We start from the raw sequence: 15,229 nt of genomic DNA on the forward strand, positions 1-15,229 counted from the left end.
TTTAAATTAAATTGTCCCTTAATCTCCCCCCACTTCCCTCCCCTCTTTCTCTCTTTCTCACACACACAAACACACATGCATTCAAATAAATACCTGCACATAAGAGAAGGAATATAAGAAGAATCATCTTCTCTTTTTCCCGTTCCTGTGAAATAAAAGAAAATATATATATATTTTAATATGCAAAATGTGTCCTTCTAATTTACACTGTTAATTGTCAAAACAGCTCCACAATTAATCCTACCATCACATGTTTGATGCTTAAAGACGGGTTATTCAACTGAATGACCAGTTTGAGGTTATAGTTTAAGGTATTTGTAATATGTTGTTGCTCCCATTTATATCTATTAGGATGCAACATTTAAGAAACACCACTATATTTAACTAAATGCAATTCAACAGAAACGTAAAAGTATATCCTTAAAAATCACTTTCATTAAGAGCTAATTAATGATTTGTATGAAAATGGTTGTAAAAGATCTATAAAAATAGATGGAAAATACACCAATTATTAACAATTTATACATTTCTAGCTATCTATCTTGATAATGGTTCTTTACAAGTAATTTATTAGCCATTTTCGGGGCAATTATGTTACAAATTGTTACAAATGTTATCCATCTATCTATGTTATTATTTTAGATGTTTAATACAAATGTTGTTCTCAAGGTATTACAAATCCTTTGGGAATAGTAATTCACAGATATTTAATCTTGTACATAAGTAATTAGTACATAAATTCCCTCTTTAAAAAGCTAATTATAGTATTCATAATAAACATTATTCATTATCATTTAATTGTTATGTAAATATGATTCACTATTAGCTATCTTCGTTAAATACGTTATGTTGAATGATATATAAATTATTTATGTATTAATGATAGTTATGACAAGGTCGTATCCCTTATAAACTACCATTGAATCACATGATGCATAGCAACTTAAAAGTAACAATAAAAGTGCTTTTGCTTTTCTACCCTTGTCCTAGCACCTGCCAGGCTATTCAAGTTTCTGTAATGGTGTATGTGTATTATTACATTACATTACATTACATTGCATTTAGCTGACGCTTTTATCCAAAGCGACTTACAATAAGTACATTCGACCAGGAAGACACAACCTTGAAGAAAACAGAATCATATAAGAACATCAGGTTTCAAAGAGCCAATCGTTTCAAGTGCTACTCAACTGGCTTTAGATAAGCCAGTCCTTTATTAGTATATAAGTGCTCTGTTAGCAGTTCTTTGTTAGTCATTCTATTGCTCGAAGTGGAGTCGAAAGAGATGAGTTTTCAGTCTGCGCCGGAAGGTGTGTAAGCTTTCTGCGGTCCTGATTTCAATGGGGAGCTCATTCCACCATTTTGGAGCCAGGATAGCAAACCCACGTGTTTTTGCTGATGGGAACTTGGGTCCCCCTCGCAGCGAGGGTGCAGTGAGTCGTTTGGCTGATGCAGAGCGAAGTGCACGTGCTGGGGTGTACGGTTTAACCATGTCCTGGATGTAGGAAGGGCCAGATCGATTCGCAGCATGGTACGCAAGTACCAGTGTCTTGAAGTGAATTCTAGCAGTTACCGGAAGCCAGTGAAGGGAGCGGAGGAGCGGAGTGGTGTGGGAAAATTTAGGAAGGTTGAAGACCAGACGAGCCACTGCATTCTGAATGAGCTGCAGAGGTCGGATGGCACATGCAGGTAGACCAGCCAGGAGGGAGTTGCAGTAGTCTGGGCGTGAGGTGACGAGAGCCTGGACCAGAACCTGCGTCGATTTCTGGGTCAGCTGGGGGCGTATCTTCCTGATGTTGAAAAGCGTGTATCTGCAGCAGCGGGTTGTAGCAGCGATGTTTGCAGTAAACGACAGGTTGTTATCTAGGATCACACCCAGATTCCTTGCAGTCTGAGTCGGGGAAACAACAGAGGGGCCGATGTTGATAGTTAGGTCAAGAGAGGGACAATCTTTTCCCGGAAGGAAAAGCACTTCAGTTTTGTCAAGGTTGAGCTTGAGATGATGAGCGGACATCCACTGAGAGATGTCAGCTAAACAAGCAGAGATGCGTGCGACGACCTGGGTCTCTGAGCGGGGAAAGGACAGAATTAATTGGGTGTCGTCAGCGTAGCAGTGGTATGAAAAACCATGCGGGCTAATGACAGATCCGAGCGAGTTTGTGTACAGGGAGAAGAGGAGAGGACCAAGAACAGAGCCCTGAGGGACCCCTGTAGTTAATTGACAAGGGTCGGACTCGGACCCTCTCCAAGTAACCCTGTAGGTGCGGTCTTTGAGGTATGAGGTGAGAAGGGAAAGTGCAGAGCCTGATACTCCAAGTTCTTGGAGAGTGCGAAGGAGGATCTGATGGTTCACCGTGTCGAATGCAGCAGACGGGTCCAACAGGATGATGACAGAGGAGAGGGAGGCTGCTTTAGCAGTGTGCAGTTCCTCAGTGACAGTGTATGCTCTGCCAACAAGACTACTGAATAATTCTTAAAAAAATATGTATTTTATCAAACATATAATGGCCTAGTTAAATGATCTTATCCAAATTTGATTGTGATCTGGACTCTGATTCTTACACCAAAGGGATTTAAACATTTTATTAAAATCTTATATTGAACATTCATATTTAACAGAAAAACAATTGTATCAACCTTTCAGCCCAGGATTCATTAGTGTCTGTGATAAACCTGATTTATTCGAATATCAGAATACATACTTTATTATGTTGTCCAATTAGGAACCATTTGATTATTTTCCATCATAAATAGTGATTTATATTTGTTAAATAAAAGCAACAACGGTTAAATTAATTGAAATTCCTACTCAACAAACGGGTTTATAGCACGGGCCAACCCTGATAAGCCAAGCATTGCAATCCATTATGTTAATTATATTGTTCAATTATTATTTAACCCTGCATTACACGTATTAATGCTTTGTTTGTCAGGATTTGTTTTGTTATTAAAAATAATGAAAATGAAAGGTGTCTTACTATTCAGCAAATACCTGAATAGTAAGAGTCCATACAAATATGCAACTTAAAAGCAGTACACATATTAAAGGAAAAGTGTAGATTGTGAATTAAAGTTAGAAATCATTTGATGCATTTCCGAGCCCAAATGGAAGTAATTCATTCAAAACAGTTTAATTCTAATTCAAAAAAACTTGTACTGAAAAACCACCAATTAAAAGGTTTTACCTAGGCATTTATTATTAACTCATCATTATACCAAATTGCATACTATGTGGTTTAGCGACAGCCTATTTTAAAATAAAGTGTTAACAGATATTGGTCATGGTTAATTTCTTTAAAGGTTGAAATGTATAAAACATGAAGGTGAATATTCTTACCTCATTGGAGTTCCAAGTCCGATTGTGCAGCAATATTGTTAAATTTGCAGCAGTTCAATCAATGTTAGAAACTGACACAAAGAAGGCACAACACACCTTGAAGATGTGAAGATGGAAGTGAACACTTGTCAGTGAGTGAGGGCTTTCTGAGACCAGACATTCTTCTTTTTTTATTTCTCGGGAATTACAACAACATCATTGTATACAACAAAACAAACTCTTTATAACCCTTCATCACTTCCTTGTCAATGTTATTTGAATAGATGTATTCTTTCATCACGTGACAAAAGAGATCCGCTCAACTAACTTCATGCTAGAGACAGTCTGAGATAATCTGTTTAAACAATCTCACATTTTTCGAAGCAGACACTTATCAGAATCAGAATCAGAATACCTTTATTAGTCGCACAGAGGGGACATTTGCAGTGTTACAGCAGGAATGAGCCACAGACAGCTTACCCAGCAACCCAGTCTCATGGCATTTCGTGTTCACCAACACGACATTTAATCTATTGATTCGTGTTCACCAACACGATTTTCCCCTTTTTTTCGTGTTGCACAGAAAGATTTTAAAAGCAATGTATTTCTACTGGTAATGTGTTTCGTGCCTGCAGCACGTCTTTTTCTCCGGTCGGGTCGTGGAAGACCGGAAGCTGTGTGGATCATAAAAACATGTTCTTACTCAATATCAAGCCACAACTAGAGAATGCAATTCCTGAAGAAATTGCTAGTGGGAATGCTTTATGCTGAAAAGCTGATGCTAAACTGCTATGCTGAAATGTAATGTGTAAGAAGAAAGTGAAGAATGTAGATTAAAATGAAATGTGTAAGAAGAAAGTGAAGAATTTAGATTAAAATGAAATGTGTAAGAAGAAAGTGAAGAATTTAGATTGAAATGATACTGTGGTGGTTGTATTCTCCAGCCACCTCCCTTGTGTGTGTTTTCCCTTCCCCTGTCTGTGTGGGCGTGGTGGCTGTCACTCCTGGCTCCCGGCTCAACCTCCACCTGCTGCAATCAGTTGGGCACCCTCCTCTGCTACACACCTGATTTCCATCAGCCATTACTAATGGCATATCAGCGGAGGCTCCACAACCTGTCAGCGCCAGATCGTTGTTTCATTTCATTTCTTTTCATTTCAAACCTTTATTTATACAAATAAAATCCCATTGAGATCATTGATCTCTTTTCCAAGGGAGACCTGTTTAAACCCCAGTGGTAAAACTCTCAGCCTTCTCAGCCTTCTTAGAATAAGTTAGCTATTTCCGCTACACTTGAATGTTCTTATTACCTGTTCTTCTTGTGCTCCAGGATTACTCTCCAGCCGGATTACTCTCCACGCTCCTCCACCTCAACAGCCGCTAGCAACCGGATTACTCTCCACGCTCCTCCACCTCAACAGCCGCCAGCAACCGGATTACTCTCCACACTCCTTTTTCTCAAAATAAAACCTTTGTAACACTCTGCCGTGTCCTGCGTTTGGGTACTCTCAGATAACCGTAACAGATACATGAACACAGGGGGCTTGAATGTGTGATGAGAGAAGAAAAGAAAGTAAAAAGGCTTGGAAAAGCAGCAGAATATTTGAACCGCAAACTTCTGAACTAAGTTGATGGCGAATGATCTGTCGCCATGACAACGGCATTTGATGACACCCCATAATACGCTTAGATGCGTTGATGGTTGCATCGTTACCAAACCTGTGAAGTCTTGGGCTGTTTGGAGTAATTTCACTGAAGTTATGAGAAAACCGTGTTTCAAGGCGAGCATTGTGTTGCCATGGCAACGGCATTTGAAGAAATCTCAAAACCGTCCCGTAGATGTCTTCACGGCTGGACTGTTAGCACACTTGTGAAGTATGAGCACTTTTTGAACATTTGCATAGGAGTTATAGCGACATCATGTTTTATGGCGAGGGATGCGTTTCCATGGAAACGGCATATGGTGAGATCTCAGATTTGGCGTAGAGCTGTTGAGGCATGGACCAGTGATATACAAGTGAAGATTGGGGGACGATTGGACTGTGTCGATTGGACTTACAGCCACATCGTGTTTCATGGTGAATGATCTGTCGCCATGGCAACGGCATTTGATGACACCCTGTAATGGAACACGATGATGTCATCACTCCAACTGACATGCAGCAGACTTCAACAGTCCAGCTGTGAAGACATCTTCGGGACAGTTTTGAGATTTCTTCAAATGTCGTTGCCATGGCAACACAATGCTCGCCTTGAAACACGGTTTTCTCATAGTTTCAGTGAAAATACTCCAAACAGCCCAGAACTTCACAGGTTTGATAACGATGCAGCCATCAACGCATCTAAGGGTATTATGGGGTGTTTATAGTTGAGCTAACGAGCTCTGTAGAGATCTATAGGTTACTTACGTAACCCCAGACCTCAGAGTAACATGAAATGAGGTGTATCACTATGGGATGCGTCTCATCGCGGAGCAAACAGAAGCATCAATCTCATTACGCCAATCCTGATTGGCTGGTGATCTTGACGCTTCTCTTCTTCTCACTCTTCTCACTCTTCTCTCTTCTCGCTTCACCATAGCAAGGAGGGCCGTCTGGTGAGACATCTCACTTCATGTTACTCTTAGAACTGGGGTTACGTAAGTAACCTATAGTTCTCATTCATAACACTCCGTTCGATGTCTCACTATGGGAAATTGTAGCTCCCGTATTGCCAGACGAGCTTATCTCGAAAATCACCGATCAACCAGAATTTAACAGGTAGAGTCCCGACTCAACAAGGTGCCCAGCACTGCTCGGGCCACGCTTGGAGCGGAGACGTCTAGCCTGTAAAAGCGGACAAAAGTGAGCGGCGAGGACCAGCTCGCCGCTGCACAGATGTCTTGGATGGAAACACCCTTGAACAAAGCCCAGGATGTAGCCAGGCCCCGAGTCGAGTGAGCCCGCAGACCCAAAGGTGCTTGCAAATTCTGACTCGTATAGGCCAAAGCAATTGCCTCCACAATCCAGTGGGAGAGCTGTTGCTTAGTAACAGGCTTGCCCTTGTGAGGGTTAGCCCAGGACAGGAAGAGTTGGTCATTAAGACGAAGCTCCTTTGATCTGTCCATATATGTGTGTAAAGCCCGGACTGGACACAACAGATCCTGCTGCTGCTCCCCGGAGGAAACCAGCGGCGGAGGAAATGCCTCAATGTCAATTGGGGTACACGAACCAACCACCTTTGGTGTAAAGGCAGGGTTGGGCTTCAACAACACTCTCGTTTGCCCTGGGGAGTGCATGAAGGATATACAGACAGTGCATGAATATCACTGACCCGCTTGGCGGATGCCAGGGCCAGTAACAGCACTGTCTTGAGTGACAGATGTTTCATGTCAGCTCCTTCCAGGGGTACAAATGGGGTCATTCTGAGCCCATTTAAAACCACTGCCAAGTCCCATAAGGGCACCAGTGACCTGGAGACAGGGAGGAGCCTGCGAGCTCCCTTCATAAAACGGCAGACCAAAGGATGTTGGATAGCCGTCTTACCCTCAAAGCCCACATGGCATGCAGCAATAGCAGCCAGGTACACCTTGAAACAGAAGCATCAATCTCATTACGCCAATCCTGATTGGCTGGTGATCTTGACGTCAGCGTCAGGGGAAATCACCCCCTATAAGTAGCTTGCGCCACAACGCATGCGTCATTCAAAATAAGCACCTCTTCTCGCTTCACCATAGCAAGGAGGGCCGTCTGGTGAGACATCTCACTTCATGTTACTCTGAAACTCGGGTTACGTAAGTAACCTATAGTTCTCATTCATAACACTCCGTTCGATGTCTCACTATGGGATATTGTAGCTCCCGTATTGCCAGACGAGCTTATCTCGAAAATCACCGATCAACCAGAATTTAACAGGTACACTGTAAACCCCAACAGTACTACTAACTCATAAGTATTATGGGTACTGCAATCAAAACCAAATATCAAGTCAACCGAACATTACATTTATACGTTCTCTTAACGAAAAGTGCTGTTTAATTTTATGTGAATAATAATTTATGAGTGAATATTCAAATTTGAATGAAAACTTGTGAGTGAACAGTCACGCAGCGTCTGACGTCATTACGTCATGACGTTGCGACGAATCGAGAAAAATCCATCCAACATGGCGGCTCTTGCAAGCGAAGGGATTCCACACATGGTTTAACTTGTAAGTACCAAAATAAGTCGTTAAAACTGCTTTCTTGTTATAATATTGTAAGGATATACCACCCGAAGATTATATGTGATCGTTAGACTGTTTAAACTGTTGTTTAATTCAGAGTTACGTGCAGAGCGCCGCAGTTACCGGCAGCTTCGCGCTATTTTTTGAATTTCGGACTGCCGGTTAAGTACTGTAAGGACCTCAACGTTAGAGCAGCAGTATGCTAACTTTAGCTAGAAACTCCTATTAGTCAACGGCAGCCCTACTGTTTAAAAGTGTGTTACTTACTGGTGCTTATTAACGCTATTATCTGGTAAATGTGATGTCATTCCTGAATACTCCTGAATTAAGCTAGTAGCTAGCAAGAGCTGTTTTCCACAATTACGTTGATGCTAGCTAGATGTAAGCTAATGCAAACGGCAAGCTTGTATTAAAACTCTGCACATTTATTTTTGCCGTAGGGTGAAGCTGTTGCATCAATATTCAAGGTAAGTTATTGCTAACCCATACTGTGTTCTGTTTTTTCAATTAATTAATTTAGAACTTTTTTCCAGTAGGTTTATTTATTTAATTAGGTATTCAGAACATTGAACAGAACTGGCCTTTCTACAGTAATCCGATCATCATGCTTTGTTGAAGTTGCATTGTTGAAATGGTTAAATGGAGTGTAAGGACGTTAACGTCAGAGCAGCAGCATGTTAACTTTAGCTAGTAACTCCTATCAGTCAACGGCAGCCCTACTGTTTATAAGTGTGTTACTGGTGCTTAATGTTATCCGATATTATCTGGTAAATGTGATGTTATTCCTGAATTAAGCTAGTAGCTAGCTAGGGCTGTTTTCCACAATTACGTTGAGGCCTACACACAGGCATGTTTGCTAGTGACAGTAAGCTAATGAAAACTGCAAACTTGTATTAAAACTCTGCACATTTCTTTTTGTCGTAGGGTGAAGCTGGTTCATAGCAGTGAGACTCAAGATTCAAGGTAACTTGAACAGAACTGGCCTATCTACAGATCCGATCATCATGCTTTGTTGAAGTTCAAATGGTTCAATGGCGTGGAAGTGCAACTTATGTGCTGTCTCGTCAGACACCCAGGCTCAGTTATTTAGGCACTATCGGTTGAAGCATAGCCAGTACTCAAGAGTTAGCCCTTTGCCATGTGTCTATGACTCTTGCATTTGTACATTTCAATCATTTAATGCATTGAAAATTCATTTATCACGGCTTCACAAAAATGTGTGTAGTACTGGTGCAAGTGAGGGAGCACAAGGAGGATGTGCAATTTTTAGCTGCCCCTTGTGTAACTTTAAACATTCGTTCTCTGAAGCAACAGTGTTCATTCATTTAAGGGGACACTTAAAGAACCTTGAAACTGTAACATGCCCATTTAAGAACTGTAGCTACAGCACAAATGTCTATTCATCATTTAATGCTCACAAAAGCAGGAACCATGCAGGTAGTTTGGACATTTGTGAAGACATTGTGTCGACACAAAATGATAGTGCCCCAGTCTTGACAGCTACTGAGTTGACCCTGAGGACGAGAATCCTGCTCAGTGTCAGCATGCAGACACGTTTGATTCTCCTGAGGCTGACGCCAGCCAGTTGAGAGCCCAGTTACACCATCATTTGTCCTCGCTCTTCCTGAAGATGCAAACTATTCTTCATGTTTCCGATATGGCATCCAAAGAGATAATTGATCATCTGACTCAGATATTTTCCTTGTCTCAACCTGTTATAAAAGACACTTTAAAAGAGGTTTTTAAGAGGCATCAGATTTCTCCTACTGAAGCTATCATGAATGATTTGGTGAGTGCTGTTATGGACTCAAATATTGTTGTCAGTGCCACAGCTAAAGGTGAGGAGTTGTCTTCCACCAAGCGAAGAAAAACATTCATTGAGAAAAATTGCCCTGTGGTAAAACCAGTGCAGTATGTGTTGGAGCCCGGCTGAACAGTAGTTTATGTCCCTATACTACAAATGATCCAGAAAATGTTCAAACACACAGACATCCTTGACAGAATCAAGGAAACCAAGATCTCACAAAAGGGGCTTTACATGAGCCATCGAGATGGCTCATATTGCCAAGAGAATGACTTGTTGTCGTCTTCAGAGCTATCCCTGCCATTGCTTTTGTATATTGATGACCTTGAAATTGCAAATCCACTTGGCACTTCAAGGAAAATACACAAACTGTGCTCTGTCTACTGGGTGATGGCTGATTTGCCAGGTAAATACCAATCAGCGCTGCATGTCATTCAACTAGCAGCATTATGTAAGGTATCTGATATTCAGAGGTGTGGCTATAAAAGAGCACTTGGTCCATTGTTACAAGACATTCACACTCTTGAACAAGATGGTGTATACATTGAAGGCCTTGGTCAGTCAGTTCGGGGTACTGTTTTATGCGTCTCGTCTGATAATCTTGCAGCTCATGCATTAGCAGGCTTTGTGCAGTCTTTCAGGGAAGGATATATTTGTCGATTCTGCAACGCTACAAGAGAAAAAAATGCAGTCTCATGATGTTGTAGATGGTGAATTTAGTCTAAGGACAAAAGCCAGTCATGACCGAAACGTGCAGGATGTTATGCAAGCCGGGGATGGTAAAAGTCAGTTGGGTGTAAAAGGGGACTGTATCTTGCGCGAGAGTTTGCAGTATTTTCATACAACTACTGGCTTCCCACCGGATGTCCTGCATGATCTTTTTGAGGGCATTGTGCCTGTGGAGTTGGCCTTGTGTATTAAGGAGATGATTAGACTCAAATATTTTACCCTTGAGTATTTGAACAGGAAGATTGTGTCATTCCCCTACCAATACACAGACAAGAGTGACAAACCAAAGCCTCTCTCAAAAACCTTTGCTGGAAAAGGGACCATTGGTGGCAATGGCCACGAAAATAGCGCATTGTTGAGACTACTCCCATTGATGATCGGTAACAAGGTTCCTGAGAAAGATGGTGCTTGGACTGTATTGATGGATTTGAAAGACATTGTGGAGCTGGTGCTGTCACCAACGTTTGATGATGAAACTATCCAGTATTTGCAAACTAAGATACAGGATCACAGACAAATTCTTCAGGATGTTTTCCCTGCATTGAGACTACGCCCTAAGCATCATTATGTCGAACACTACCCAGATCTTATACGTTGTTTTGGGCCTCTTGTCCATTTGTGGACTATGAGATTTGAGGGCAAACATCGCTTTTTCAAGCGTGTTGTACATGACACACAAAACTTCAAGAATGTGTTAAAAACACTAGCAACTAGGCATCAGCACATGGTGGCATACTATCTCAGTGCACCATCATTCTTTAAACCACATCAGCAGACATCAAATGTCTCTTCTGTCTTGGTTTCAGAGCTTCCTGAGGTTGCAAAAGAGCACATTGGACAACAAACAGACAGCCACATGATTTACAACACATCCAGGATCATTTTTGATGGCACTAATTATGATGTTGGGATGTTTGTATCTGTAGGGCAGGAGGGGGGTCTGCCTCAGTTTAGCAAAATCGAACAGATCCTCCTTGTTAACCACAATGTCACATTTCTCTGCCGAAAACACAAATCATGCTACATTGAACATTTGAGATCATTTCAACTTTACCCAGGGAATATGACTGTCCACAGCATATCAGAGCTCAATGATAGCTCACCACTTTCTGCATACAATATAGAAGGAAAACTGCTGTTGACACCAAAACGATTCATCCTGCTTCACTGAAAGTACACTTTAAGGAAAACAGTGCAACTGTATTGAAACCCCATTTTAACATGGCAGGTATACAGTTTTTGCCCACATAAACAGAAATCTATAATGTCATATAGAGACTATACTTTTGGTAAAAGATGATGAGTACCTACGTTGATATTTTTTGTATACATTACATCTATGTAAATAAATGTCCCTCTTTTTCTATTTCAATACCTCATTGTGTCTCTCAGATGATGGCAGCATCCCAGAAATTCCTGCTGCGAGTTTATATTGCTACAGATGTTGCCATAAAGGTAACTCTGACTGAGCGGCCAGAGTCAGTTGAAGAGCTAATCAACATACTGCGTGAGAAAGTCAAGCCAAAACTGGACTTCGAGTTTACCCTGCAGTATGAGGATCCTGACTTTGGTGGACAACTTGTCTCCTTGATATCCAAGAATTACCAGAGAAGGGCACTTTGAAAGTAGTCACATCGGAGTGTGCAAGTTCCGATACAGACATCCTTCCTCATGTGTCAGTAAGAGAGCGTCAGAAGACCTGGCCTGACATTTTCCCTGTACCCACTTTTTCCTATGAAGTAGAACATGTGCTTGGAGAGGGAAACAGTGCCTTTGAGACATATGGAAAGACATTGAAGTTAAACAGAGGCCAAAAGCACAACATCTTGGAGAGTATGGCTGCAGTGATGCACAACTTCAAACCTTACCCAAGTGACAGGGACGTGGGTATGGCAGCGGAGGCTCTTGTAACGGCTCATCCATGTCTTAAAGAGCTTGGAAGTGTTAGTGGATGGTACGGATGGAAGATTTTCCTGAAGTTTAAGATGGGGAATTATCGTACCAAGTTGGCCAGATCTGGATGTGTGGAGGTGGCTGTCAACTCAGGCAAAAGGAGCATCAACAACCCTGACAAAGATCACCCCCACTCGAAAATAAAAAGAGCCAGACGAGCTGAAGTGAATTACCTTCCAAACTTTCCCAGAGGAGAAAACCAGACCAGTCTTGAAGAAATGAGAATCCAGATTTTGCAGGAAGTTGAGAAAAGTGAGAAGAACCTCATCTTAATAGAAAAGCTCATGCAGATGACTTTTGCCCTTCGTCGCCAGGAGATCGTTCAAGAAAATCCCTTGGTCAGGGACTTTTTAGAGAAATGGCCGGCCCTCCGGATGGAATCACAGGTAAAACACAGATGCTCTCAGACCTTTTAATCTTTCTCTTTTCTGCCCCTTGTCACATCTTTCTCATAGTCTGCACACCGTTTCCCAATTGTGCTTGCAGAAACTGCCTACTTTGCACACAATGGAACAGTGTTGTTGTTCAATGTTAATATATTATAAAACGATATTTATTTTTATAATATAAATAATAATACAAATTAAATGAATACTTTGATATGATCATGTTGTAATATATATTTACGGAAACAACAAAACCGGTTGCATCACTAATAATTTTACAATTGCATATCCATTAATGATCTTTATACATTTGTGTGTTCCTGTAGGTTTCTGCTGAGTTTCAACGAATCACAAACGTCAACCTACGGAACCAGTTCTTTTCTGAACTAGACAGACACACCCTGCGACTGATTGCCTTGTACAGGCAGAAGGCGGCACGCACTGGCAAGGTATCTGAGGCCCTGCGTGAAATCCTAAGGATTTGTGATCTCCAGGTGAGTTTACTAGAAGTTTGGTCCAAATATCAATGTTTATTTACTTTTACACAAAAACCACATTTATTCAAATTCACATCATAAACAGATAATGTAAAATATACTGGATTGTATTTTTCAGAAGAGTGTCACAAATATAACGATTTTTTTTTTGAATTAGACAACAATCAAAAATAAACATGTATATATTAATTAAAAAAAAAGCCATTGCTTTTTAATTATGCTAGTTTTTACTTGTCTTTCCAGGAAGTACAGGATGTCCACATGAAACGCAATGCAGCCCTTCGAGCCCTCCCATTATACCTGCGTGAGGAGGACCCAGAGTTCTTCAAGTCTTGGAGCGTAAGTATTTAGTGCACTCAAAGTACTGCTAGTGAGGTCAGAATGTGTGCTTGTAAGAAACTGTTTAGCTATTTCACCCTTCCAGTTAAAAAAAACAAACAGACGGGAGCAATCAAAAATATTTTCAGATATATAAAAGAAATACGGTGGCCCTGAAGTGCAAGACACGACAGCATTTCACAAAACACCACAGCATTTCACAAAACACCACAACATTTCAGAAAACACCACAGCATTTCAGAAAATACTACAGCATTTCACAAAACACTACAGCATTTCAGAAAACACCACAGCATTTCAGAAAACACCACAGCATTTCACAAAACAATTTGTAAAATGCTGTGGTGTTTTGTAAAATGCTGTGGTGTTTTCTGAAATGCTGTGGTGTTTTCTGAAATGCTGTGGTGTCTTGCACTTCAGGGCCACCGAAACACATTTTTGAAATACCTTCCTATATACTTACCTGTTGAGGAATATGTGAATGAGATTGTTTAGTTACTTCAAGTCAACCTTACAGTTGGACTCTATGCATTTCCAGGCAGAGGAGGTGGACCGGCCAGACATCACCAACACACCGGTTGCTATTGTCAGCATGGTCACTGAGGGCACTCCAAGTGAAGTTGATCTCAGTCCGGCAAGTACTGCTATTCTGGTGGAAGGTGATTTCGTCATCAGCAATATCCCCAGGATGGCGGATTCCTTTGCATTGTTGTTCGGCTTGATGTACGTGTTACATTTGGACTACCCCAAGAAACTCATCAACACTTTCACTTTCATACAGAAAGTGCTCATGGGCCTTGATGATGGTAAACCACTGAAACCCTGCCTACTCAATCTAAAAAATGACCTGTTACTGAGAGAGTAGGCCGTGTTACAGGTTGAAACTTTGCACATGCCAATGTTTGTGTTGCACAATTAATTATTTGATAGTTTGTTGCTTAAAGCAGTTTAATGTTTATATTTGGTAGAATATGTCTTTCCCCTAAATCTACCTCAGTTGTTCATGCTTGCACAGAAAGTGCTGATGGGCCTTGGGCTGCCTACTCAATCTAAAACAATTACCTGTTACTGAGAGAGTAGGCTGTGTTAAAGGTTGAAACTTTGCACATGCCAATGTTTGTGTTGCACAGTTAATTTGTTGCTTAAAGCAGTTGAATGATGTTTACATTTGGTAGAATATGTCTAAATCTACCTCAGATGTTCATGTTTGCACTGAAAGTGCTGATGGTCCTTGATGGTGGTAAACCACTGAAACCCTGTGCCTACAGTTATTCATCTTTGCACTTTAACTCCAATGGCACGCCATTTGAGAATTTATTTCATATCCTTGATATCAGACAGCAATTACCTACACTAACTGGCTCTTTGATTGCACTTGTTAGATATATGGTCACACTAGTTTGACATTCTGCTTTACTAGTTGAATAACACATTATACTAGTCACTCTTTTTCAGCCACTAGTGGCACTTTTGTCTGACTAGTTACTACATAAGCCTTACTAGTGACGCCAGGAGCAGCATCAAAGTCCCAACTTGTAAGATTTTTTGATGAACTAGTGACCCTCTGACCGTACTAGTGACACTAAAAGTTAACAGCACTGCAAAAACTCAAGTTGGGACTTTAGTGCTGCTCGTGGCGTCACTAGTAAAGCTTATGTGGTAACTAGTCGGACAAAAGTGCCACTCGTTGCTGAAAAAGAGTGACTAGTATAATTGTGTATTCAACTAGTAAAGCAGAGTGCCAAACTAGTGTGACCATATATCTAACAAGTGAAATCAAAGAGCCAACTAGTGTAGGTAGCTGCCGTCTGATATCAAGGATATGGAATACATACTCAAACGCTTGCAAAACTCCTTGAAATGTTTCTTTTTACAAATAGAAAATATAACTAATTTGTATTAATTTTACTGTTTTGTGAACAATAAGTACCTTTTGAAAAGTACATTTTAATTTTATTTTGAAATGTAACTTACAGTTTGATGGTCTTTTTTTTTAAAAAAC

General features: G+C 40.9%; 1 protein-coding gene across 1 annotated transcript; it reads left to right on the plus strand.

Annotated features, from left to right (window-relative positions):
* Nucleotides 1-11,706: 11,706 nt before the first annotated feature.
* LOC117442395 (uncharacterized) lies at nucleotides 11,707-14,092 on the plus strand. Its single transcript, XM_034078398.2, has 4 exons — nucleotides 11,707-12,391; nucleotides 12,718-12,885; nucleotides 13,132-13,227; nucleotides 13,766-14,092. Exons 1-4 carry the CDS (start codon nucleotides 11,888-11,890, stop codon nucleotides 14,090-14,092), a joined length of 1,095 nt encoding a protein of 364 aa, XP_033934289.1. The 5' UTR covers nucleotides 11,707-11,887.
* Nucleotides 14,093-15,229: the final 1,137 nt, after the last annotated feature.

The sequence above is a fragment of the Pseudochaenichthys georgianus genome, unplaced genomic scaffold (genome assembly GCF_902827115.2).
Source record: "Pseudochaenichthys georgianus unplaced genomic scaffold, fPseGeo1.2 scaffold_424_arrow_ctg1, whole genome shotgun sequence".
NCBI lineage: Eukaryota > Metazoa > Chordata > Actinopteri > Perciformes > Channichthyidae > Pseudochaenichthys > Pseudochaenichthys georgianus.